This window comes from Sciurus vulgaris (genome assembly GCF_902686455.1).
Source record: "Sciurus vulgaris genome assembly, chromosome: 15".
In the NCBI taxonomy this organism is placed as follows: domain Eukaryota; kingdom Metazoa; phylum Chordata; class Mammalia; order Rodentia; family Sciuridae; genus Sciurus; species Sciurus vulgaris.
The window spans coordinates 34,673,459-34,700,711 of record NC_136476.1 but is presented as its reverse complement, the minus strand read 5'-3'; the positions used below and the strand labels follow the sequence as shown (position 1 = coordinate 34,700,711).

Genomic DNA, 27,253 nt, shown 5'->3' with positions numbered 1-27,253 from the left:
GGGATGGATAACATGTTCAGTTTGGAACCACAGTGAATTTCAGATGTCTGTAGAAAATCAAAGTATAGCTGTCTGCAAAAAACTGAAGCCCCCCCCAAAATAACTCAATTTAGTAAGAAAAATAAAATATTAGGCAAGATCCTCAGAAGCATATTTGGCTGCTACCACTCTGAACAATGGGTAGGAATAATAAAAACATTAAGTTGCCAAATTGCTATTCATATTTTGTGTGGCTTAATTAACAATTATTTATACTGATCAGAGGTTGAAATATTCATGCTAGTACTTTTTGATCCATCCTTATAACATTTCGTCACTAAAACAGAATTATAAATTACCATATTTATTATGTATAAATATACATATTTATATAAATATACTATAAATACATATTTATATATTACATGTATACTTCTATATAAAATATATGTGATAGAATATATTAACATATTAGCATATGATCAACATAATTGATATGTAATATATTAATACATAATAGTGTTTGTATATTGAATTATACAAATGTATGTTTATATAAATATAAAGTTTATAATATCAAGCCCTTCAAATTACTACCCAGATACCATTCATCATGAAAGGGCATATTTTAAATAGCATCATATAAAACAAATGACCAGAAAGAAGCTGTGAGGTCAGAGGAATATGCATTATTACCTCTGGACCTCTGTATATTATTCAAAAAGAGCTCGAGCTTCTGGAATACAAGAAACTTTTAGAAGTTTGGAAATATATGCCAAAGACCAAGGAAAATATTTGCATATTGACTGGACTCTTCTACCTTTTGATATTTCTTATTTTCTTTATTCAGTTCTATTAGTATCCAAAGCCAGATAAAACTATGGGAGAATTTAATGAGCTTACTTGGAAAGTATGATTTCAAAAGAGTAAAAGGAGTGTCATCATGGCAAAATGTACACGTATTGGAGGATAGATAGAAAAATACAGAAATTCGGCGTAGGAAAAAGAAAGAAAGCAAGGGTTTGGACACTTCATAATGTAGTTGTCAGAGAGACCTCAGTCAGAATGTTTCTTCAAGAAGTGAAACCTGACCCAATGTATAGGCCACACTGATCTGACCCTCCTCCTTCCACTCCCCCGTGTCATCTCTCACAATTCTCCACATAATTCACTTGGCTCAAGTCATACAGGGCACTGTTCTATTCCTTGAGCTTGCCATACATACTTCCTCTATCCACTCCTTAATCTTCAGTTTCTCAACTAAGATTTCAGTTCCTTAAGTATGTATTTCTTCACCCCAAGTCCAAATTTGGTACCCCAGTTATGTGCTCTCCTAGCACCCATCTACTTCAACAGCACTCTTGATTATTTGTATAATGGTTGTATTCTGTATTATAGTTTCAATGCCAAGATGGGAGAGATTTATCTTATCCCACACTTCAAAAATAAAAGGCAAGGAATCAGAGTAACCTTATTGGGTTCCACTTAAAAAGCAGGGAGCTGGGACTCCAGAACCTGTATTGGATACCAGTGAACTACATTATACAGTTTTCTCTCAACACATGACATCACAGATAACAGCAGGTTTGTTGTTGTTGTTGTTATTTGTATTTTAAATTTTTTGAAGGCTAAAATCATCAATAATAAACATTATTAATCTACTGAGATAAAGTATTTGAAAGTTTATGAAAGCAACTTACTGGAAAAAGTTCTGGGCCAGTTCCTCTATCTATCTACATAACACTAAAAAAAAAAAAAAAAAAAAAAAAAGACCCTTTTTCTCTCAAGAAAATATAGTGAAAAGAAATGTGACAAAATATTATTTGAGAATTTTAAAAAATTTTTATCAATCCAATCAAAATATCCAAACCTTTTACCCTTTTTAACAACATAATACCATGTGACAAATACCAAACCTGGCATAATCTGAACAATGATGCAAATATACCTCTTCTACAAAGATACAGCTGTAATGCTCCTCTGACTTGTAATTTATTATTTTCTCATAAGTGAAGTCCCACGGTATTAAAAACATACTGTATAAATATATAGTGGAAATGAGGCAAATCAGTACTGTATTTTGCAGCAGCATCATAAGTCACAGCAAAGTATTTGGGTATGGCATTTCGTTTCACAGATTGGAGTATCATGTTTCTCCTCAGCTGTGGGTGTGCCGGCCTCCAAACACCCACAAGTTATTGGTTCTGACTGTTGTACTGTTCTCTACTGGCCTGTATGGGACTCAAAAGTTCTTCACTTGAAGCCCTTTCTAGTTATTATAACTCAAGATAAAAGCTCTAGAGTAGCCCTAAGTTAATGGGTCAAAGACCAACATACCAGAAAAGTTAAAAGTCCTGGCAAGAGAAAAATTGATGAGAAATCTGTGAGAACTCAAGCATTATTACTGCATATTGCTGAAGAAAATATTAACCTAAAGAAGGATGATTTTTTAAAGATAATTATTCATTTCTATAATATGATCAGTCTCCTTATAAGCAGTACAATAACATGATATATTAACTTTTGGGTTAGTAATGAATTTTTACTTTTTAGCTTTATCCAGTGAAATGAATGTATAAGATAAAATGAGATAGACAAAAGTATATGCTGGCTGTCCTTGATTTGTTGATTCAATTAAATACTGGAAAGTCACATACAAAAACACTCTAAAAAGATAGTGCACCCAATTGAGTGGGTTTTGTTGTGGGGGGTGCAATGTTGATTCAACATACAGAAATCAATACATGCAATTCACCACATAAACAAAGCCAAGAATCAAATAATTATCTCATTTGATGCAGAAAAAGCATTTGACAAAGTACAGTACCCATTCATGTTTAAAACACTGGAAAAACTAGAGATAGAAGAAACATACCTCAACATTGTAAAGGTTATCTATGACAAACCCAAGGCCAACATTACTGTGGAGAAACACTGAAAGCATATCCTCTAAAAACAGACACAAGACAATGATGCCCACTCTCACCACTCCTATTAAATATAGTCCCTGAAACTCTATCCAGAGAAATCAGGCAAGAGAAGAAAATTAATGGAATATGAATAGGGAAAGAAGAGCTCAAATTATTTCTGTTTACCAATGACATAATCCTATCTTCAGAAAGCTAAAAAACTCTACCAGAAGACTTCTAGAGCTCATGAATGAATTCAGCAAAGTAGCAGGATTCAAAATCAACACCCATAAATCAATCACATTCCTATACTCCAAAGATCAATCTGCTTAAAAAGAAATTAGGAAAACTATCCCATTCATAATAGCCATTAAAAAAAATAAGTGGGAATCAATCTAACAAAAAAGGTGAAGGACATCTACAATGAAAACTACAGAACACTAAGGAATAAAATTGAAGGCCTTAGAACATGGAAAGACCACCCTGTTCTTGGATAAGCAGAATTAATATTGTCAAAATGGCCATACTACCAAAAGCACGATACAGATTCAATGCAATTCCCATCAAAAATTCCAATGACATCCTTCACAGAACTAGAAAAAGCAGTAATGAAATGCAACTGGAAAAACCCAAGAATAATCAAGGCAATCCTTAGTAAGAAAAGCAAAGCAGGAGGCATCATAATACTGGAATTCAAATCATACTACAGAGCTATAGTAACAAAAATAGCATGGTACTGGCATAAAAACAGGCATGAAGATCAGAGGAATAGAAGACACAGAGATGAACCCCCGTAAATATAGTAATCTCATACTAGACAAAGGCATATATGTTGGAGAAAAGATAGCCCTTTAAACAAATGGTGCTCGGGAAACTGAAAATCCAAATGTAGTGAAATGAAATTGAACTCCTCTCACCCTGCACAAAATTCAAAGTGGATCAAAGACCTAGGAATCAGACTAGAAACCCTGCACCTCCTAGAAGAAAATGGAGGCCCAACACTCCCAACATGTCAACTCAGGAACTGACTTCTTCAGCAAGACTCTTCAAGTAGAAGAAATAAAATAAAAAGTCAATAAATGGGATGGCATCAGATTAATAAGCCTCTTCACAGCAAAGAAGATAATCAAGAGCATGAAGAGAACAAAATTATTGACACCTGCTCTTTGACAGGGCATTATTATCCAGGATACACAAAGAACTGAAAATAACACCAAAAAAAAAAAAATATGATCCAATCAATAAATGGGCAAAGAAACTAACCAAATACTTCTCAAAAGAAGAAATACAAATGCTCAACAAATACATGAAAAAATATCCAACATCTCTAGCATTTAGAGAAATGCAAATTAAAACCACACTGAGATTCCATCTCAGAATGGCAATTATCAAAAGAATACAAGTAACAATAAATGTGGGGAAAAGAGTACACTTATACATTGCTGGTGGGATTGTAAACTGGTGCAACCACTCTGGAAGGCAGTATGGAGATTCCTCAAAAAACTAATAATGGAACCACCATATGAACCAGTTATCCCACTCCTCAGTATATATATCCAAAGGATTTAAAATCAGGATACTACAGTTAAACAGTCACATCAATGCTTATCGAAGCACAATTCACAATAGCTAAACTATGGAGTCAACCTAGGTGCCCTTCGACAGATTAATGGGTAAAGAAAATGTGGAATATGTACACAAAGGAGTATTACACAGCCATAAAGAGGACTGATTTTATGATATTTGATGGTAAATGGATGGAACAGGAGACTATCATGCTAAGTGAAATAAGCCAGTTCCAAAAAGTCAAGGGTCAAATGTTTTCTCTGATATACAGAAGCTAATCCAAAATAAGCAGGGAGGGGATAAAAAATAGAATAGAAGAAATGTCAATGTAGTAAACAAAGGGGAATAAAGGGAAGGGAGGGGAATAGGGTAGGGAAAGACAGTGGACTAAACTGACCTAATTTTCCTATGTAAATATATGAATATACCACAGTGAATCTCACCATCATGCACATCTACAAGACACTAATTTTTAAAAAAACTATAAGTAAATAACAGAAAGATCAGTAGAGTACCTTTTTCCTTGTTCTTCAACCTCTAAGTGATTCACCACATTGCTGCCAAAGTATTCTTTGTATTAAAAATGCAAATCTGACATATTACTCCTTTAAAATTTTTCAATGACTTTTCCTCTGCTCACAAGACAAAGAAAACAATCTGGTCTCTTTCTTTTTCTCCAGACCAGTCTTTTTTCAAACCTCTCTAGCCTTTGTTATCTTTCTTTCAGCTATACTACTCTTCCTTAGTTTCTTCTTTCTATCATAGTCTTTGTAGATGTTGTCACTTCTCTCACCTGATCTGGATGCTATTCTCTTTCACTGCTGGCTAATTCTTACCTAGTTTTCAGATATTAACTCAAGCATCACTGACCCTAAAAAGGTTCTTACTCATACATACCATAGTTTATGTTAGCTCCTTCATTTCAAAACATAAAAACAAAAAAACCTTATCCTTCTAAGCTCTTTCCTTACACAATCTTGGTTAGTAATTATACATTAATTAGTGTGATGATATAAACACTTATTACTTCCACAACTTGATATTAAGTAACCTGAATAAGGATTGTCTATTATTTTGGTTCACATGCTATCCCCTAGACTTGAATTGTGCCCACCATAGAGTAGATGCTCAATAAATTCTGAATTAATGGATAAAGAATTAAACAAAAACACGAAGAAGACAGAGTATAAGTCAACAGAAGTCTGAAAGTCAAAAAAGGCAAAGTGGATAACAAATGAAACAAAAGAGGCAAGTATTTAAAGAGGGTGCAGCTAAAAGCCTCCTATGTTACAGAAAGATTGAAAGAGATAAGAAGGAACTAATGCATAGAGCAAGTATAAAACTTTGGTACCTTTGAGAAAATTCAGCAAAAAGACTCAAACACCATATGGCAGTAAAGCTCAGGATCAAATGGAAGGTTAGCATATAGAAGCAGTAAGGAGGGACTACTTTTTAATAATGTGTTAATGAAGGCAAAGGAAAATGGGTCACAGAAAGAGCAGAGAGCTCCGTCACTGGACTATACTGATGGTGACACAGAGAAGGAGTTACACACTCAAAGCTACAGGAGGAAGCAGAAAAAAACAACAAAGCTTGCGGCTGAAAGTGTTAGCTTATAAATAATCTTTTCCGGTGGTGATGATGTAATTCAATTACTATAAAGATAACAGCGATTAAAATAATAGCTGACTTTTCTTGGACTACTCACTAAAAGCAAGGCAAAAGTCCAAAAAGTACTTCAACACTTCTCATTAGATCTCCCAACATCTGTATGAGATAGCAGTATCATTGCGCCCATTTTACAGATGAAAACCCTGAGAATATAGAATCTAGGTTAGCAACTGAAAGAACTGAAATTTGAATTCAAACCTATGTAACTTGCATGGCACACAGTATAAGTGAGTTAACCTAACATCCACTCACTGCTAACTCCCTTGTCCCTTGATTCTTTATAGCCACAGGTAATCCCATGACCTTTTTGAATCTAATGGAACATATATAGAAATCTACTTGGAGTTTCTTTAGAAGTTCTTATCCCCTTTAAAAGTAGATAAATCTTTAAATGTATGAAAAATCTGTCCTCCAAGACAGATAAATGAATACACTGAAGGTATTTACGGATCATATGTTGCTGCACCATTCCATTCTTCTGATTTGAATGTTATTCAAAACTAGAGCTGGAGTGGCAGAGAAATCACATAAAAAAATTGAGCCAGTAAACTAATGAAACAGTCATCCACAACTTCTAGGCTTCCTGCTATGTGAGAAAACAATTCTCCACTTTTTAAAGTCATGTTAGTTAGGTTTTCAGTGGTTTGCACTCAAGAGTATTCCTAGTGGATGCAACCCCACAGCCAAACACTGCCTGCCCCTCATCTATGAAATTCAGAATAAGGTCTGATCTTCTCCCTTCCTCATAGACTTTTTAAAACATTCAAGACAGAAAATACATATACAAACATCTCAAAAAATAAAAATTATCATACAAATTTATGACTACTTTAGAAATAGTGGCTCTCAGCTAAGGGAAGAGAGGAGAGCACACATCCTGTAGACAGGGCAGCATTCTCCTAGGAGGATACACCAGAACCTCCGGGGAGATTTTTCACATCACATGCGGCCTCTCTTGAGAATCACTGCCAGGATGGACCACCTCTTACAAATAAGATAATGAGCATATCCTACAGACTTATTCAGAATGGAAGAATGGTTGAAAAGTAGAGTTTTGTTATGACAGTGAGGTATATTAAAAACAATTTCATTAAGACAGTAACACATTTATAGGTAAAAAAAATTAACTAATGAGAAACAATTTCTGCCAAGTTTTACCTTTCTTGAAATACAAGTAATTATTTTTCCATGAATAATAATAACAAAGAATGAACAACAGTACAACCCAACAAAGCTGACAAAATCTAAACAGTACAACATAATATTAACCAACAGGATCAGACAATTAGCAGGGATAAATGTGTAATATTTCAGAGAGAAGCTAGAATAAATTCAAAATAATCAAGTTTTTAGTTTCTTCTTTATTTTAATTTCTCTCAGTGGACTTCAAATTTACTAATCTCTCATTGGGAAATTAATAAAGTCATTTAAAAGTGGAGCTTGGTAGGCCAGATTGCTTTTGGCACTAATGCACCTTCACAGCCATAAAGAAAACACTCCAAACTACTTGTCTTTATGGAACTTATCTGATATTCTATTGAGGGTAGGAGACAAACGGATAATAAGCAAATAAAATATGGAGGGTAGATGGGCATCACAGAGCAAAAGAGAGACAGAGAGAGAGAGAGAGTTTGTGAGGCAGTTGGTGGCTGCAATTTTAAATACTGTGATCACAAAGGCTTCCTTGGGATGCTGACACTTGAACTAAGATCTGCTGCAGGTAAAGAATCAAATCAAAGCTATACATCTATTTGGAACTAGGGAGACTGACTCCTTTTCTCTTGAATGTTATCATTTGAAATAGGTCAACAGTTACATGGTAAAATGATAACTGTCTTTTCTTACAAGTCACCCTGAGCCATTGTAATCAAACCTAAAAAGGAAAAGAGACATTCTAATTATTAGTAAACCTCTAAATCTCACTGTTGACATATCTGCCTTTTGAGAAAAAAAGTTTAAATGTTTATTTCATTCCTTTATGTTACAAATGTATTCATTTTTTTAAAACTCCCCAAACACATATTTCAAGTGTTGAAATTTTTTTTAGTCTTAAATGAGTCCAAATTTCATCATGGACTAAAATTTTAAGACATAAAATGAGTGCTGAAACTGAATTTTAATCATATAGATGAATCACAACATGCATCTTTAGCTAGGCATGTATTATGGATAAGTCTAGTTTTCTACAGAGAATAATCACATGTTCTAATTACCATTTTGGTTATACGCATAATTAATAATATTCTGTCTTAATGGGACACACTGAATCTTCAGACAGTTGCATGCTTTAACTATGCATACTGCCAAATCCAACTGTCAGCTGTACTGGCAAACACAAAGGAATCTTGATGTGGTGTTTTAGCATTGATAACAATATGCATATCTTTAAAGACGATACAATGAGAAAATTAATTGCTTTTCTTCCCTCAAATTTTTCTCCACACTAATTTTATGTCACTTGATCGATCATTTAACTTAAATTATACATATTGGCAAGTGATCTTCTAAGCAATAAAAACATAAATGTAAATGTGATACAATATCCAAAGAAGAGAAAAATATTGTTATACAAGGACTTACTACTGATTGTAAATTTTCATTTTCACGTAAACAAGCTGTGTGAAGCTCTGATTTCAAGGTTGCAATGTGACTTCGATGAGATGTCATTTCCTTCTCTAATGTAGTGATTCTGGCACTTGCAAGCTGGTACACATCCATGAAACTTTTAATCATAGCCTTAAGAAATAAAAATAATGTCACACAGAATTCAAATAAAGCTGTCCCCAAAGGATAATTTCCATAATTTGAAAGAAAAATCATTAAAATTTTAAAATAAACAACTTTTCATCTTTCTTGAAAATAATAAAGCTAAATCTCACATTTTATGTTGAAAACACTGACTATTTAAGAAAGTTTGAGAGAAAATAATTGAGACTTCATTCCAAGGTATTTATTTAAATAAGATGTACTTTGATCTATTGTACTTAAAATTTAGAATGCAGTTTTTAAAGATGGCACACTTATTTTCTGTAGTAAGGTTAAATTCACTTGTAATTTGACCTAAATTTCAATCTTAAGAAAGACACAATACATGGGTATACAAACAAGATATTTCAAAATGAGCTGAGTTAGTAAAACTTTCATTCCACCTAAAAAATAAATGTTTTGAACCAAAAGAGCTAAACTAATCCTGTTACTTTTTAAATAGTTATATGACTCCTATATTGAAAGAAAAGCATCATTATATTCACTCACAGAACACAGGAATATCTTCACATTATGCTATATAGAATAAAATAAATATACAAGCGAGTGCTGGTAACATTATTTTCCCTAAATTGCACAATATTTGGAGGATTGGTGAACATCTCTGTATCATCTTTCTAAAGCAACCTGCAATGATTTTTAAGCCCAAGGGATACTGTTATGCTTTTTCAAAAAGTATATTTCAAAATATCTCAAATATATCAAAATAAAGTCAAACATTTCAAAGACAATTTCAAAATGAAAATGAAAATATGTTCCTACTTCTATCACAATTTCATAGATTAAATTTGCAAATTATTTTCCATCTGAAGATTTGAATTGGGAAAGTTTTGAAAAACTAGATATTAAGCAATTTTAAATGCATGTGAAAAAATAATTTAGCAATTCTGAATGCATGTGAACAAATGGAAATAATATATAAAATGTCTGAGAAACAAAAGTAGGTTAGCTACTTGTAGGTAATAGTTTTAAAAAACCTTCAGACCTTTTTACCTAATAAATTCCTATTTGCCCTAAAAATTCCAGGTCAGATACCATCTCTTTCAAGAACCCTCTTTAGAGCCCCCCAAAAGCAGAGTTAATTTCTCTTTGGGTTCTCTGTGGGTCCTTCATGTTTGCTTTTACCATTGCATTTATTGCTTTGGCAGAAGTTTATTAGTTTACATAGATATGCAAACTTTACCAGGCTGAAGAGCTCCTTTAAGCCAGATACTGTGACTACACATTTCTATATCTTCAGGTAAGAGTGGCTGACAGTGAGTGCTTGTTTGAATGAAGGCCTGGATTGATGAATGTTTTAAAGAATGGATGAATTAATGAATGAATGAGTGAAAAACTGGAAAAGATGAAAAACTGCAAGTCACATAATGGCATAAAACACCTGTGGAAAAGGATGAATGTATCTGGGAAAACATATTAACACTTGATCTAATGAATAAATTATTAACCATACTTTGTTCAAGTTGAAAAAAAAGTAGACTATGAGCATAAAAAAAGGATCAAGTCCACAAATGTGAATTCTACTGTTCAACACTAAATAAGCACAGTACAGCCTCATGCGTGCAGCATCTCACATGTCCTAACCTACCTTACTTCAAATCACTTCAAGGTAAGTTTATTAATAATTTTTACACAAAGTATTTCTCTGGGTCTCAAAAGTATGTAAAAATCAAAAACTATCCAATCACATCTGCTTCTTTTCTACATCAGTTCTCTCTCCATTCTTACAAATTCATCTATCTTCTCTATTGAGATACCGGATCAGGAATACAAGCCCTGATTTTTTGATTTTCTGGTCTTCACTCTGCCACATTCATAGCTCTGTGTTGCCAAATAATCTCTCTGAGCCTCCATCTCCTCCCTCAACAAGAAGAAAGGTCACTTTCTTACCAATTTCCAAAACTCTTATAAGATTCAATAATTAAAAGTCAATGTTTGTTAGGTCCAAATGGACTGTTACTTTAGTCCAGTAACTGTATAATCATATATACGCCTTAGTTCATTCATCTGTATGGCCGCCATATCAAAGTGGATATTTTTAACCTAGTTTTTTCAGAATAAAACAAAGGGGATTATCCAGGGTCACAATTAGTCACATGGTGGTCAGGATTCAAATCCAAATATATATGCTTTCTTTTAACCCTTCAACTATATTGCATCCAAGAAAGCCCTCTAAAAGTGATTGCTGTGTTTCATTGCACTATTATTATATTTTTAAATTCTCCAGTAAAATCTTAATAAGAAAATCTGTGATAGGTGATTCTCATACATATACTCTTGTTGGATAAGTACATAATATATATACAAGTGGCTGAAAGCATGCATAAATGCTTACTGAATGAAAATCAGGAAGTACCCACCTATCAGTAATAGGCTCTGGATTACTAATTCACTTTAAGTGACAAGAGAATTGGCATTTAATATTTTAGTTTAAAACAGTTTAATATTTTAAAAGTTATCCATTTTCTAAATTTGTAGAAACACATTTCTTGAATTCTTGTGTACATGATATTCTAAAAGGAATAAATAAAACAATATTCCCTCAAAACTCTTTTTTAAGAAATATTTTTTGAGAAATAACATCAGAAGTGTCATTTGGTGGGCAGAACAAAAGTTATAATTATTTTGGCTCCTTCCTTGTTCTTCTTTTAATAACTAAATTGGAATATTGTTTGGTTAGCAGAAACCACGTTACTTCCTTAAATCCATTTTTTTTGCTTCGGATTTAGAACCTTAAATACCTAAAATCTTTTAAAGCAGTATTTCATTTGAAAGACAAAAACAGTTTTATATAATGCATACTGTATGGTATTTTCTCAAAACAGCAGTCCAGAAACCACTCCAAAAAGCATGTTTCATGGTACTTCTTTAGTCAGCTTTTTTTGTCACTGTGACTAAAACACCTGACAAAGAATAATTAGTGGAGGAAAAGCTTATTTGGGGGCTCATGGTTTCAGAGGTCTCAGTCCATAGAAGGACAAACCATTTCTCAGGACTTAGGGGAGGCAGAACATCAGAGCATATGGGTATGGTGAAGGAAAGCAGTTGGCAACATCAGGAAACAGAAACAGCTCTGCTCAAACAGGACAAAAAATATACCCCAAGGGTATACACCCCACCTTCTCTAGCCACACCCTATCTACCTAGAGTTACTACTCAGTTAATCCCTATCAGGGGTTTAACACACTGATTGGACTAAGGCTGTCATAACTCAATTGTTTTACCTCTAAACCTTGCATTGTCTCACACATGAGCTTTTGGGGGACACCTCACATCTAAACCATAATGGTACTAATGTGTATAAAACACATCACATTTTTCTAGCACTTAATAAGTAGACAGTATGAAAGATCACTGAAATGGCAATGTCATTCAAAAAAGCCACAGACCCTGTGAGGAATTAAGAATGCTAACTTCCAGTATTAAAAAGTGATTCAAACTATGTAGTAAAGAATGATGGTAAAAAATTCAACTCTTTAATAATTGAAGAAAGGTACTAAGTTGATAGAAGAAATGGAAATAACAGTATGAATCAAGTAAAGGGGTGTGAGGAAGAAAGAGTAAGCATCTAATGACTCCTATATTGATCTCTCACCCTTTACAATCTAACCTCTCCATGTTAAAATATCACGTTTTACATCAGGAAATGACTACAAAAAAGTATGAGATTGTGTATAGCATATAGTAAATAAGTCCTACCCAGAACTTGAGAACTTATCCTGTGTCATCTTTGTCCCTAGGGATTTTGATTATGCCCTTCAGTGAGATCTAGTTATGTGAGAAACAGGACAAGAGAGAGTTTCTGGACAAGAGCAGTCTTCAGAGAGAATCCAAAATATTTATCATTGATAGTAACAAGATGAGAGAATCCAAACACATAAAATTCCACACCTATCCATTTTAAGGAAAAGTATATGTGTTTTTAGAATTTAAAAAATTCTGAGATTAAAAACAAGTGTAAGTCACTTGAGGACTAGAATATTATTTACCTAACTTATTATGTATATATTATGATGTAGTTTAGACTGACTTCAAAATTGAACATCAGAGAAAACAGAATCATTGAGAACCTGATGTTAGGAGAAGGAGGAATTAGTGAAAAATATAATGTCTAGATACCAAAATATTATATCTTTTATCAACATTGTTGAATAAATAACTGGAAAGTAAAACCCTCTGAATTTTCACTTTAACATAAATTATAGACATACTTCATTTCTGTATAATCTATGAAAACATTGGATAAAACATGTCAAATAGTTAATATGTAAAAAGAAAAAATTTCCATTAAATGGAGATAATAATCTCTATCTTATAAAGATTTTATAGAAATTAAATGAGTATTAATATATAAAAAGTCCTTGAACTACATGGTGCACAGTAAACACTCAGGTAAGTGTTAGCTATGATAGTAACACCAAATTAGGAAAATTAGTATTAAAAATCACAGAAGAAAGATTCAAAGATCGAGGGCTATGATTATTAGACATAATGCAAAATGTTTTAAATATAATACTTTCTGTAGATAGTAAATAAGTCCTTTCAGAAAAAAACTGTTTAGGGTCTAATGAAGAGCAATTTGCTGCAAAAAAATTCTCACTGATAATGAAACAGTTACTATTTAGATGTCATTCCTAAGGAAGAAAGTCTCAAAATGGTAACAGATAAAGTTTTTAGTATAAAACTTCATTCATTGACATATGGAATTTAAAAGAATAATTCATTATTTCATTAGTTATCAAATGTTATTCTGATAAGATTACTCATTTGGTAGAATTAATTTCATTCCAATATTTCTATTAAATTTTATAAATGTAGGAATACAGCAGAATATAAGACTTAAGGAACTTATTACTAGTGGTCTGTAAGCAGCAACAGTAACCCCCATCGTGTTCCAGTCTAAGATCTGGAACTGGGGCTCTAATTTGATATTTGTTTTCTGATTCCACCCATGAATAGTTCTTGCTGCACCATGACATTCCATTCTGGTACAAAGTTGTGTAGGAAAGAATATATCAGGATGGCACACTGCCATTCACCTCCTTTGTCACATAAAACACTCCGTGATGTGGAATTGTGTGAATAGTGTATAATATGTTTTAAAAAGCTACAAGAAATACCATCAGTGGTACAGTGTTGGTTTAGTGTGAGCAAGGCCTTGGGTGTGATCCCCAGCATCACACGTGTGCAAGCACACATACACACACACACACAAAATAAATAAAATTATTTCCATAAAGAATTCTGAGGAATTAATTAATAAGGAATAGAAACTGGAAGGTAGCACATTTTATGGACACTTAGGGGGAAAAATATCCAAAATTTTGGAAATATTTCCAGACAACTATTCCATAATGCTTTCTCTATAAAACTTCTTCAATACAGTTGTCAGTTCTTGTTGTTAACAAATGTCACTTTACAGTGAAGTGACAAAGTAAGTGTACTGTCTTAGTCTGTTTTCTGCTGCCATAACAAAATGCCAAAGACCAAGTGATGTATGAAGAACAGAAACTTATTTTCAGCTCTGGAGCTGGAGAGGGAAGATGAAGGGGCCACAACCAGTGAAGGCCTTCTTGCTGCACCATAACATGGTGGATGGGCAAGAAAACATCCACAAGACAGAAAGAGAAATCACTGGAACTTATACTCAGAAGCCCACTACCACAATAACTGATCCACCTGAGATAATAGCTTTAATCCACTCATGAAGGCTATGCCCTCATGACCTAATCACTTCCTAAAGTTCCCACCTCTTATATCCATCACAAAGGAAATTAAATTTCAATATGAGTTTCGGAGGGGACATTCAAGCTGTAACAATATTTTTGGATTTTTAAAATACTGAGATCCTAGAAATTGAACCCAGGAGCTCCCACACTGAGTTCCACCTCCAGCCCTTTTTAATTATTTTGAGACAAGATCTGGCTAATTTGCTCAGGCTAGCCTTGAACTTATGATCCTTCTACCTCAGCCTCCCAACTAGCTGGGATTATAGGTAACTGCCACTATGCCTGGCTTAAAATGTTTTTTAGATATAAATGCTTCTCATAGTTGCCATCAAAGAAAAATTCCACAGATTTTTAACTTATCTCTTTTTATAAAAGAAAATCACATAATTCATACTCAAGTTCAAGAGTACTATGAAGAAGCACTTTGCCACAAAAGAACCAGTAAACCTAATACAGAGGATTTTAAAGACTACTTCTTATCTCATTATAAACTATTATAAAGACTACTTTATGTAAGATAATTTAATCTACAAATCCACTTAACCATACAGAATATATAAAATAATTTATGCTTAAATACAAAAAAAAGTAAATAAATTGAGTGGGGATGCCATTCTCAGTTCTTCTTCCTTGCAAAATCCTTTCATTCTTCCCTTAATATAACTTATAGGACACATTAATATCTAAAACATGGACCAGGTGAAGATACCAATGCCAATCCATTGAAAAGAATTAAGATTTTATTTCTTACTTTATAAGTAAAGGAGCATCTACCATCTTGCATACCCATTGAGATACATATATGCTCCCCAAAATAAGTTAAAATGGGGGGAAAATGCAGAACTTCCATATATATTTTATTGTATCTATTTTTTAATAGACTATTTTTTAGAGCAGTTTCAGTTTCACAGAAAAGATGAGCAGATGGTATGGAGTTACCAGACAACTCAGTCCCTACATGCACAAAGCCTCCTACACTACCAACATGCCCTACTAGAGTGGTGGTACATTTATTGTAATCAATGAACTTTCACGGATACATCATTATCACCCAAAGTCCATATTAAACTAGGGATCACTTTTGCTCTTATCCATTTTACCAGTTGGACAAAAGGATGAGGGCAAGTATTCACCATTATAGTATCATACAGAATAGTCTCACTGCCCTAAAAATTCTCTATGTTTTGCAGATTCACCCCTCCCTCCCCTCTAATTCCTAGCAACTACTGGTCTTTTTACTCTCTCCATAAATCTCATATTTACTTTGTAATCTTTATCTTAAAATTTTTAAAAATCATCTTTTAAAAGTTTGTTTTCTGTTATAGAATTTATTGAACAAAAATACATATATCTACATTATTCAGGAACAAATATGTGCATATTGGGGATGCTAGCTCAAAAAAAGAATGCACAATCAAAAACAGTTTAGAGAGCACCCCTTTGTAGCATCTGGTTACTAAATGAAAAAACACACAGGAAGCAACTGAGCTAGTTGGCTCTTCCCCTTCTGAGGCTGTGCAGGGAAGCAGCAACTATATTTGTCCCTAGAGACCAAAACAATGAACAAGGACATGGAGTCAGAAGAGCAGAGCAGAGTCTCAGGAAGCCTGCCCAGAAGACAATCAACCAACATGCTGGGCCTGGCAGCCCCTATGTTCCACCTCTTTCCCTCATACCCAGAGATAATAGTGACAACAGTCAAAATCTCCATCTACATATAAGCACAAAAGTAGCACCCCACTCTAGTGTATCAAATCTGTACTGCAGCATAAAAAATTACCATAAATGTAACTGCTTAAAACAACACAAACTTTATTATTTCCTAGTCTCCCTGGGTCAGGAGTCAGCATATGCTAGCTGGGTTCTTTGGTTGGGGTCCTACCAGGCTGAAATCAAGGTATCAACTGGAGGTGCAATCTCATCTGATATTTATGACTCTCTTCAAGCTCATTCAAGTTGAAAAATGCAGTTCCTTGTGGTTGCAGAAAAGCTTACATTTTCTTGCTGGCCGTCAGCAGGGTCACTCTCGGGTTCTACAGGTCACCCTCAAGATTTTACCAAATGATCCTTTCCTCGTTCAACAAGGCTGTTTGCTTTCTTCCAGGCCAATAGAAGAGTATCCCTCAGATACTTGACCTTTCTGAAAGGGCTCATTTGATTAGGTAAGGCCCATGCAGGAAAATCTTCTGATTAGTAATATAATCACAGGAGCATTGGTCATTGGTAGAGTATTAAACTTAGAAAAAAATATAAAGGAATAAATAGACTCTAAAGCTTGGAGAAGAGTTGTTAGACATGATACCAAAAGCATGATTCATAAAAGAAAAAAAATCAACAAAAAGAACTTAAAATTAAGAACTTGCTTTGAAAAAAAATACTATTACAAAGATTAAACACAAGCTATAAATGGGGGAAATATTTGCATACCACGTATCTGCTAAAAAAAACTAGTTTCTAGAAAAGATAACAACTCTCAAACTCCAATGGTAAAGAGACAAATGATCGTACTAGAAAATAAGCAAAAGACAAGATACATTCTACCTTCACATTTTACCAAAGAGAACATACAAATGGCAAATTTTACAAAAGAGAATACATTTGTAGCAGACAAACACATAAAAAGATTTCCACAATTACTAGCCATTAAAGTATGCAAATCAAATCCACAGTGAAATATCACCACACATCCATCAGAACAGTTAACAGAAAAATTGTTATGATATCAAACACTGGAAAGAAAACCATATGGACTCTGTATGCATTGCTAGTAAGAATGAAAAGTTACACAGTCACTCTGGAAAATAGTTTTACAAAATGAAAACACACTTACTTATGGTCCAGCATAGGTAAGTAAGCGTTCCTGAGCATTTATCCTAGAGAAATAAAAACTCACACCCACACAAAAACTTGCATACTAGTATTCAAAGCAGCTTTATGTGTAATAATCAAAAACTAGAATCCTGGCAGCTCAGGAGGTTGAGGCAGGAGGATCACAAGTTTGAGGCCAGCCTCAGCAATTTAGCAAGGCCCTAAGCAACTTAGTGAGACTTTGTCTCAAAAAATTTTTAAAAAGTGGGGTGGGGGGTGGGGATGTGGCTTAGTGGTTAAGTACCTGAGTTCAATCTCTGGTGTATAAAAAAACTAGAAACAACAAAAATATCCTTGAATGAATGAATGGCTAAACAAACTGGTACACCCAACCTAGAAATACTAGTCTCCAATATAAAAGGGCAAACTACTGGATGGATTTCAAGGGCATTATACTTAGCAGAAAAAAGTCAATCAAATGGGTCACATTCCATATGGTTGAATTTATATACATGACACAATTTTAGAGACAGAAAATATTCAATGGTTTCCAGGGGCTGCAGAGGGGTTACATATATAGGGGATGTTTATAGTGATTGTAGTGGTTGCAACACATGATAAAATATCATAGAAGTATATACAAACATTGTACCCATGTCCGTTTTCCAGATTTGATATTTTCCTAAAGTTCTGTAAGATGTAACACTGGGGAAAATTAGATAAAAGGTACACAGGGACCTCTGTGTACTACTTTTACAACTTCCTGTGAAACTATAATTATTTCAAAATAAAAATGTAAAAAAAAAAAAAGCATGAGTATAGTGTTCCAATATTTAACTAAAAAAGGAGAATATGTACAAATTTACAGACTATATATATTTTGGAAACAAGAAAGAAAAGTATAAAACTTTTTTAAAATTTTGTAGTAGTATTTATTTATCTTGCAAAGGCCTGGACTAGACTAACCAGTCTTCTGTCCATAATTAAGACTCCCTTATAGGATCCTTGAATAAAACCACCTAGCATCTTGCTCATCACATTCAACACGCAAGTGGATCAGAAACCTGTCTGTATTTGCTCGCTGCAACAAACAATCCAACAACATCAGCTACTGAGACTGTAGCACAGCCTCAAAGGCACTGATATTACCTGAAAGGCATATGCACTCAGCTCAACTCTCAAAGTCAAACCCATACCTATCCCAAAGTTGACAGAGGAGTGAGGTGCATCCCACACTTTGGCCACCAGAAATCACCAATGAGTTAAATCAGTGGTAACCTATGCTTCACCAAATCTCTTCTCAAAGATATTCTAGCTTCCATTATAGTTCTCATGCCACAGGTCTTGCCTGGGCCCCAGTTCTAACAAGTTACTATGTATCAGATATGACATTTGCATAATTTTGCATATTTTTCTAATTCTCCCCAAATTCTAAAAGATTAATATTATCTATATTTTGGCAAAATAAGAATCTAAGGTTTAGTGATGCCAAGTATCTTGTCCAAGATCACCTAGCTCATGAAGACTGGAATTGGAGCTCAAATCCTTGTGTTTCCAACTCCAAAACCCATGCTCACTTTTGTGTGGCAAGTTTCCTAGTTTGGTTTATATTGGTTAGTGTTTTTTGTTTGTTTGGGGTCATACTGTATAGGTTTTCTCAGTGAACTGAGCAGCGTTAATCCAGGCTCTCCAAGTTTCATAAAATTGTGCAGATAGGTTATCACAATTTTAGCATAATATCAATTGAATCCATGTTATTGACTGAAAAAAACACACAACAAACCTCTCTTGAATTTTGCTATGAAATCAGGATTTTCAAATCTCAAATCCACTAATAACAATTACACTACATTGACTCTCAGGTTGCCAATTTTTGTTTATTTAATAGAAACAAATATTTCAAATAAAATAACTTCAGATGATATTTTCCTAGGAACGTCATTCATTCTGTAGAAGGTTGTTCAATAAACATTTGTAATGAACAAATGAATCACTATTTTATCCAAACACACTGCATAATTTCTATCCTTTCCACAAACATCTTTTGATTCTAGGAAAAAAAATGTAATTTGAAATAAGACTGTTAGATTTGTTTAATGGGAAAAATAAGCTTAGACATTATAGCAAATCATATGTTATCCACACGATAGAAAACTACTTTGATGGAAAGAAAAACAAGGTCAAGTATGTTTGATTGACTTAAACATTTAAACTGACAGCATCCATCAGCAGCCTACCAAGACCTAGTATCATCAGTAAAGGACAATACAGCAGAAACAAAGACCAATATGCCAAATCATGGCCAGACAGAATTAGTTCACCAATCTAACTCATAAATCCCTATTCTGAATGAGATTCGTGCATGTTGAGTATATACACCTACAGAAGGAAGGTGGCTTAGAGAAGTTGTATTCCATTTCCATTTTACCTATTAAGACTAGTTAAGTCTTTTATCCTTCCATACCTGGAAAACTGCCAAAAGGAAAATGACCTTTTTTTCAGACAGAAACTAAAATTTTGGTAAATCAAGGGGTTTTCCTCTCTATCTGCAAGAATGTTTTTCATCCCTAGACAGCCCACTCTGAGTGCTACACGTACAGGGTTGTTTTAGGGTACATGATCTAAAATTTTACTCCTGTATAGACTGGCCACTTCTGTCCACTTAAGACTGTGTTCCTATATAAAGTCTGTTTAAAACTATGTGTAGCTAGATATTTAAGGCAGTGTGTGTACACAGAAGGGAAAGGCTTTTTAGTGGTGATGGTGACAATAAGAATAAAATGTTTCAGATTATTAGAAGAAAATTGTTGCAAATGCACAGTCTCCTTAGTCAAGCAAAATTGAAAACAAAATAGTGAACTGACTTGATGTAAAGTTGCATGGAGTTAGTGATGTTTTTTGTTGATGCTGTTTTATATAAGAAAAAGGAAGAAAGAAACCAAGTTCATTTCCCCCTTTTTGGCATTTGAAATGGCCCCAGACTTGACTTATCCTATCACTCAAAATTTTTACAGGCACCATTTTTGAAGGATGTAAATATAGTAGCTTTTCAGGTATGAGAAGGAGCCTCATGGGAAACTATATTCAGCAGAGTTGCAGAATACTTTTGCAGCAGACTTTTTAAAAATAATGTTTTCTTTTTATCTTGTTTAGACTCTAAACTTTTTTCTGGCCTCCACTCAACCATGGCATATACAACTTAAATGTGCCAAAAATAAGACCAACTCTTTTTTAAATATGTTACTTCCAACCGAAATTGAATCAAAGCCAATTTTAAAGTTAAGTGCAGCTACTACATTGACGGTGGTTACTGCTCCTACTATGCTACAGGTTATCATAACAAAAGACCAAAGGGATGATGTGTAGGAAAGAAATAACATGCTGATTTTCTGCAGGAATATGGAAATGGGATCAACAGAATAATTGGAGACTGGGAAACCATTGTATAGGGACACAAAAACCATAAACAGCAAGAATAATCTGAGAAAAATTCAAAGAGCAATGAGTTTCTCAGAGAATAATGCTAGATCAATAACAGCAGCGGCAACAACAATAATAATAAATTACCTTGCTTTAGAGACCTAAAAACTTAAGACATCTACAAAATGCTTGTTATATAAATTATAGAATCGCCACTGGGTTTGTTGCAAAATACGACCTGATAAAATGAGATTAGTTACTTGAATAACAGGGTTAATTGTGAGCCAGGAAAAGGTGAAGAAGCATTATTTTGTTCCTTTAGCTCTTTATTACAACAAAATACATTACCATAGTTACCATTTCGTGAGCAACTGCTATGCTTTGACATCATTACAAGTTTTACAATGAAGAAGATTGTTAGAGCTGCTTTGGATTCTACTGACAACAGAGACAAGATATCCTATACTTGGTATGAGTACACAGATGAATTTATTTAATTTTAATGGTGTTAGTTGGAATTCAATCTATGTCTGTCCAAATATCAAAATCATAATATATAACACTGGTATGTTATATGTTCAAAAGTTCATGTGAACTTGTGACACCTAAGAGTAGACTCCTTGGAGGTCACAGCTGCTTTGTATTTTAACTCTTATTAAGCACTGGATACACCTTACTCAAAGGGAAGTCTCTTTTATACTAAACAAAACATGCAAATCTGAGCATATTTTGGTCTTCTGTAGAAGCATGCATAATCTCTTACCTTCACACAATCTTTGAAAAGTAGGAAATATTTAGCAACTGAGGCTCAGGGTCCATAAATAACTCTTAAGGGCACACTGCTAATAAGTGGTACAACTAGCAATCAGGGGTTCATCTGGTTCTAACCCCCTTACTCTTTTCTTCAACATTCCTTTCTAAAAGGCAACAGCAGGGGAAAAACCTTAGTATATTCATTAATTTATTCAACCAAAATTACGGATTACCTATTATGTTCTAGGTGCTGAGAATACAATAAGGAAGACAAAACCCTGACCCCCCTGGGTCTCACATCCCTGGGAGGGACAGATTAATAACAAATATATCTTGTCATATGCTGTGAAGGAAAGCAAAACAGAGTTAGGGCTACAGAGTACGAAGGGAGAAAGGAAGCTGTTTTACAGAGTGATGAGCAAAGGCTTCTATGAGGTGACAATGAAGTGAAGACATGCATGACTGGAAGGATGGAGTCTCAGGAAAACCTGCGACAAAGGCTTACCAAGTAAAGGAACCAGCAAGCACAGAGCCTCTGAAATGGGACTGTGCTCACTATGTTCAAGTTACAGCCAAAATCAGTGTTGCTCCAGCTCAGGGAGCAAGGTGAAGAGGGTTAGGAACTGAAGCTGGAGTACAGCAAGACCCAGGTCATAAAGAGCCCAAGACCGACATGAAAAGTTTGGGGCTTATTTTAAAGGTAATGAAAAATCACACAACTGTAAATGAAGAGAGGAATGGCAACTTGTGATTTACATTTTTTAATCTGGGTAAATAATACATTTTAAAATTTATATTAAAAGTGGGTGGATAAATCACCAATAGTAGAATATGTCCTGAAAAGAAAAAAAAAAAAAAAAAAAAGCCAATGCCAATTATTTAGAAAAGAAACTTTTGTCAGAGGAGGACGTGCAATAAGGTTTGTGATATTCAGGCCCTATCCCAATCTTCTGCTTCCTGAAGGCTCACAACATGTTAGTGCCTATTTTGTTCCTCCTGTTGTAGGAATGTTAACATTGAGGTTCTTTTTTTTTTTTTTTAATTCCTCCTCCCTGCATGCTCATTCATCCTCTGTCATCCCAGTCCATCATATATTCACATAGGGCTAAAGGAGGAGTTCCATAGATACTTGTTCAGCTTCATTAAATTAATAACAGTATTGCTGTGGTTCATCATTTTAGAGCTGGGGAGACTTTCAATTTCAGTAACAGACTACTTTTAGAGTGCCTATTTGACCCCTTTAACAGACATCTGGGGCTTAATAAAGGACACTTTAAATCTCTGCATCTCTTTCTGATTTATACCTTTTGTGAACTGAACAAAGTGATAACCAGTACTTCCCAGGTGCCTCTTTCATAATCAACCTATGAAGGTCCAACTGCTTTTCTCAAATTTGATAGCATACTAAAGATAGATTCTAATTTTGATCTTCTGGGGGTTCAGTAAATAAATCTGGTGTTAATGAAAGAGAAATGTTACGGAAATAAAGAGTTTATGGGGAGCCAAGAGCTAGTTGTTCACTATCAAAGAAAAACTGCTCAGTCCATTATCTCAAAACAAACTTTTCATAAAATGCACTTAATCTAAGCTACTGACACAGTAAATAAATCCACACATACACACAATATTGACTCCTCCACCTATTTTCTTTTACATCAAACTGTTTACTGAGGAATCTCAGCAAAAGACATGCATAATTGGTTTCTTTACATTAATTTAGACAAAAGTGCTAAAGGACATTAAGGTGGAATTATAAGAATTTGATGCATTTGTTTATGATTTACTTGAATCTAATGCAAACAAGTTTCAAAATCCTGAAAGAAAAGCAAATTGGTAAAGAAACAGAGGAAATATTTTATGTCTTCATTAAGAACCAATCGTTTTATCACTAGTTCCATTCTGATTCTGATATAATAGAGCAAACCAACTTGGGAATCCGCATGCTTCTGTCAGGGCTGTCATCTACTTCAATAATCTCTGTAATTCCTATTCTACAGCAAAATTAATTACAGTATGATCAACCATATCACCCTGAAACAATATTGTTACCATTTTGGTTTCTGAAATAGATTTACTGAGGTACAGTTGATATACAAAGAATTGCACATATTTAATGTATAGCCATTTTGGGGTTTGTTTTTGCTTTTGTTTTTTGCTTTTGCTTTTTTAATTTTACCATTTCAAGGACAAATCGATTCCAAGGTACTTTCTGATATTCAACTAAAGCAACTAATTTATTTTCTCTCTGTTATTAAGGAATAAATAGTATGACTGCCATGAAACCTTACCAAGACCATAATTTATTTGCAATATCAGAGCTTAAGTAGCCAAACAGAACATCACCAATCCTCTAGCTCAAAAACAAACCAAAAAACTTACATTGAAATAATAGTATGTCATTTGTGTGGAACCTGTTTTAAAATGCTAGTTCATTTCCCACAATTCCTTATCTGAAATCCTTGAAACCAGATGTGATTCACAGTTCAGGGCTTTTTAGTTTGGAAATATGAGGAATATACCATATATTAAATAACACTTTCATCAGGAAATAGGCAGCACACTCTAATCAAAGACATTCTACAGCAAAATGTTTGAGTAATTGCACTGAGGGGGATAAACTGAAACTGTAAAGAGCCTTATAAGTTCTCACCTTTTGCCACAAAATTAGTGCAGGTCTGATTTAGCCTCTACTTTATTGGTTTTCAAAGTATTTGGAATTTTAGGTGTGGGATTGTAGGCGGATAAAAACAACTCCTGCGTTGCAACAAAATTTTATCATTTGAAGTTTGATGGTATATATATTTATGTTTACTGGGTCATATTTCACTGGAGTATATAAAAATCCATATAACAAGCAAAAGAATTTTACTAAATTATTTAATTCAGTGTATAAATTTCTGGTGTTATATTCGGATAGTTTCAAAGGAGCTAGAAATCAACATATACAAAGAAATGTGTATTATTTCCAAATAAGTGGCTAATTATTGCCATTGAAAAAATTAAGTCAGAATGTCAAAATCAAATCCTTTTTTTTTGGTACCAAGGATTGAATCCACAGTTGCTTAAGCACTAAGCCACATCCCCAGCCCTTTTTCATATTTTATGTAGGGATAGGGTCTCACTAAGTTGCTTAGGGCCTTGCTAAGTTGCTGAGGCTGGCTTTGAATTTCACAATCCTCCTGCCTCAGCCTCCCAAGCTGCTGGGATTACAGAAATGTGCCACTGTGCCATGTTTCAAATCCAATTTTAAAAATTAAGTAGCATTCCCTAAAAAGTTCTTTACTTTTTTTTTTTTAAGTTCACTTGAGTAATCAGAAAGAAAAGGAACAAGTTATTCAGAATATATATATATATATATATATATATATATATATATATATAAAAGAACCCAGAATAAAACAAGGGGTCAATCATTCTGCATAGTCTCCCAGGTCATCTCAGGAAGAACTTCTTGGACTTTAGAGAATATACTACTGCTACCCTTAAAGGGACCTGTCCCATACACCCAAATATCCTGATCATGGGCACTGAATGAACTTGGAAAGACAGAGAATAGAGGAGGCAGACACAGTAAACAGGTTCAAAAGTTGTCTCAGCTTTGCTTACATGAAATTTCCCTTCTCTGAAATTGAACGATCTTATGGCTAGCATTGGTTAGTCCTTGGAGCTTTAAAAAAAAAAAAAAAAAAAAAAAAAAAAAAAAAAAAAAAAAGGTACTGTTAAGAGAAATATTTAAAGGAAATTATTTAGAAAATAATTTAAGTTTTTTTAACTTCTACCTTTTCTTTGAAAATAAATGAATTAAGTACAATCTCCTATTTCAGATTAAGAGAGTTGATTTGGAATTTGAATGTGTTTATTATAATGAAATGCTTATAATGAATGTTGTTATATATACTGTGCTTTTTATAGTAACAGTGATAAGTTTATATGTATGTATAAAATTTGGTGTCATACAATAACCTATTAGTTCTATTATAATAATTGTTTATTAAAACCCTCATTTAGCAAGACTGAAAATTTGAGTTTTACGCTTAGTTAATTATTCAGATTGGTATATATGTTAGCCAGCTTTTCATTGCTGTGACCAATACACCTGACAAGAACAATTAAGAGGAGGAAAAGTTTATTTTGGCTAATGGTTTAAGAGGTTTAGTTCATGATTGGCTGAGTACATTGCTCTGGGCCTGAGGAGAGCAGACTGTCATGGCTGAAGGGTTCTGTTGCTTTTACAGAGGCCAGGAAGCAGAGGAGAGTAGGGGCCACAAGAAAATTGAAACCTCCCAGGGCATACCTCCAGTTGACCTACCTCCTCCGCCCATTCCCTATCTGCCTACAGTTAGCAACCAGTTAGTCCAAAGTAGGATGGACTGATTAAATTACAGCACTCATACTCCAAACATTTTACCTCTAACTATTTCTGCATTAAAATAGGAACTTTGGGGGGATATCTCACATCCAAACCATAGCATTCCATCCTGGTCCCCAAAGGCTCAAGTCTATCTCACAATGCAAAATCCATTTAATCCCTTTCAAAGAGTTCCCATAATCTGTACAGTTTCAACATTCCAAAGTCTCATCTGAGACTCAAGGCAAATCTTGGCTGTGAGACCCTGTAAAAATCAAAAGTAAGTTACATATGTCCAACATACAAAGGCATGGAGTAAACAATCCCATTCCATAAGGGAAGAATAGGGGAATAGAAATAAGGGATGGGATCAATGCAGGACTGAAACCCAGCCAGGTAGACATCAGGTCTTATAGTTGCATGTACAGGATCTGGGGTACATAGTGGTGAGACGTTCTCTCCAGAGAACTTGGGCAGCCCTGTCCCTTTGGTCTTGTTGGTTGCAGCCCACATGGGCTCTCTTTTAACCTGGCTCTCCCTGCAGCTATTAGCTTTTCTTGGTTGACAATCTGTATTATTAACATCTCTTAATTCTTAGGGTCTCCATTCCAGCTTTCACTTCACCTTCATGGTTTCATGTATTGCCCTCTGAGGGGCATTCTTGGGGATTCCAACTCTGCTACACTTTTCCTAACCTCTCAGGCCTTCCTTTGAAATTTCAGTGGAAGTCTCTATGACCTCTTAACTACAGCATCCTGAATTCCTGCAGACTCAGCACCAAGTGGCTGATGCCAACGTCTGCCAGCTTATGCAATAACTAGACCTCCTGGGATCACAGCTGTAGTGGCCTCTGGGTGCTTAGGCAGATGAGTGTGGTGAAGTAACTTCCTCGGTCCCCTGAGCAAGAAGGGTGCCCCCAAGAACTCTTCTCAAAAGAATTTTCCCTTACACTTTTGAACTTGCTATGGGTATGGTCTTGCAAATTCCTGAGATGTCCATAAGCCATTTTTCCTAGTATCTCTGTGCAACCTACTCAGCATCTCTTTAGAGACTGTAATCTCTTCAGCAGTTACACCTATTTGGCCTCAGTTTCACATGCACTTTTCTAGTCAAACTGCCAAGTTTTTAACATCATTCCACTCATGATTCTCAGAGTAAATCTGTTTGAAAACCATCAGCAAAATCCATGCCATTGAATACTGTGCTGCCTTGAAATTTCCTCCATCAAATTAATAAGTTCATCAATTTTAAATTCAGCCTCATACAAAATCTCAGAACATGGACAAAACATAGATAAGTTCTTT

General features: G+C 34.4%; 1 protein-coding gene across 6 annotated transcripts in view; it reads right to left on the bottom strand.

Annotated features, from left to right (window-relative positions):
• CCDC171 (coiled-coil domain containing 171) overlaps window positions 1-27,253 on the bottom strand; it is a 455,940-nt gene that overhangs the window by 123,009 nt on the left and 305,678 nt on the right. For all 6 annotated transcript variants that reach the window (XM_079112670.1, XM_079112671.1, XM_079112672.1 and 3 more), the window contains one exon: window positions 8,706-8,861. In XM_079112670.1, the coding sequence (XP_078968796.1) occupies window positions 8,706-8,861 (156 nt within the window). The remainder of the gene's footprint in view (window positions 1-8,705; window positions 8,862-27,253) is intronic.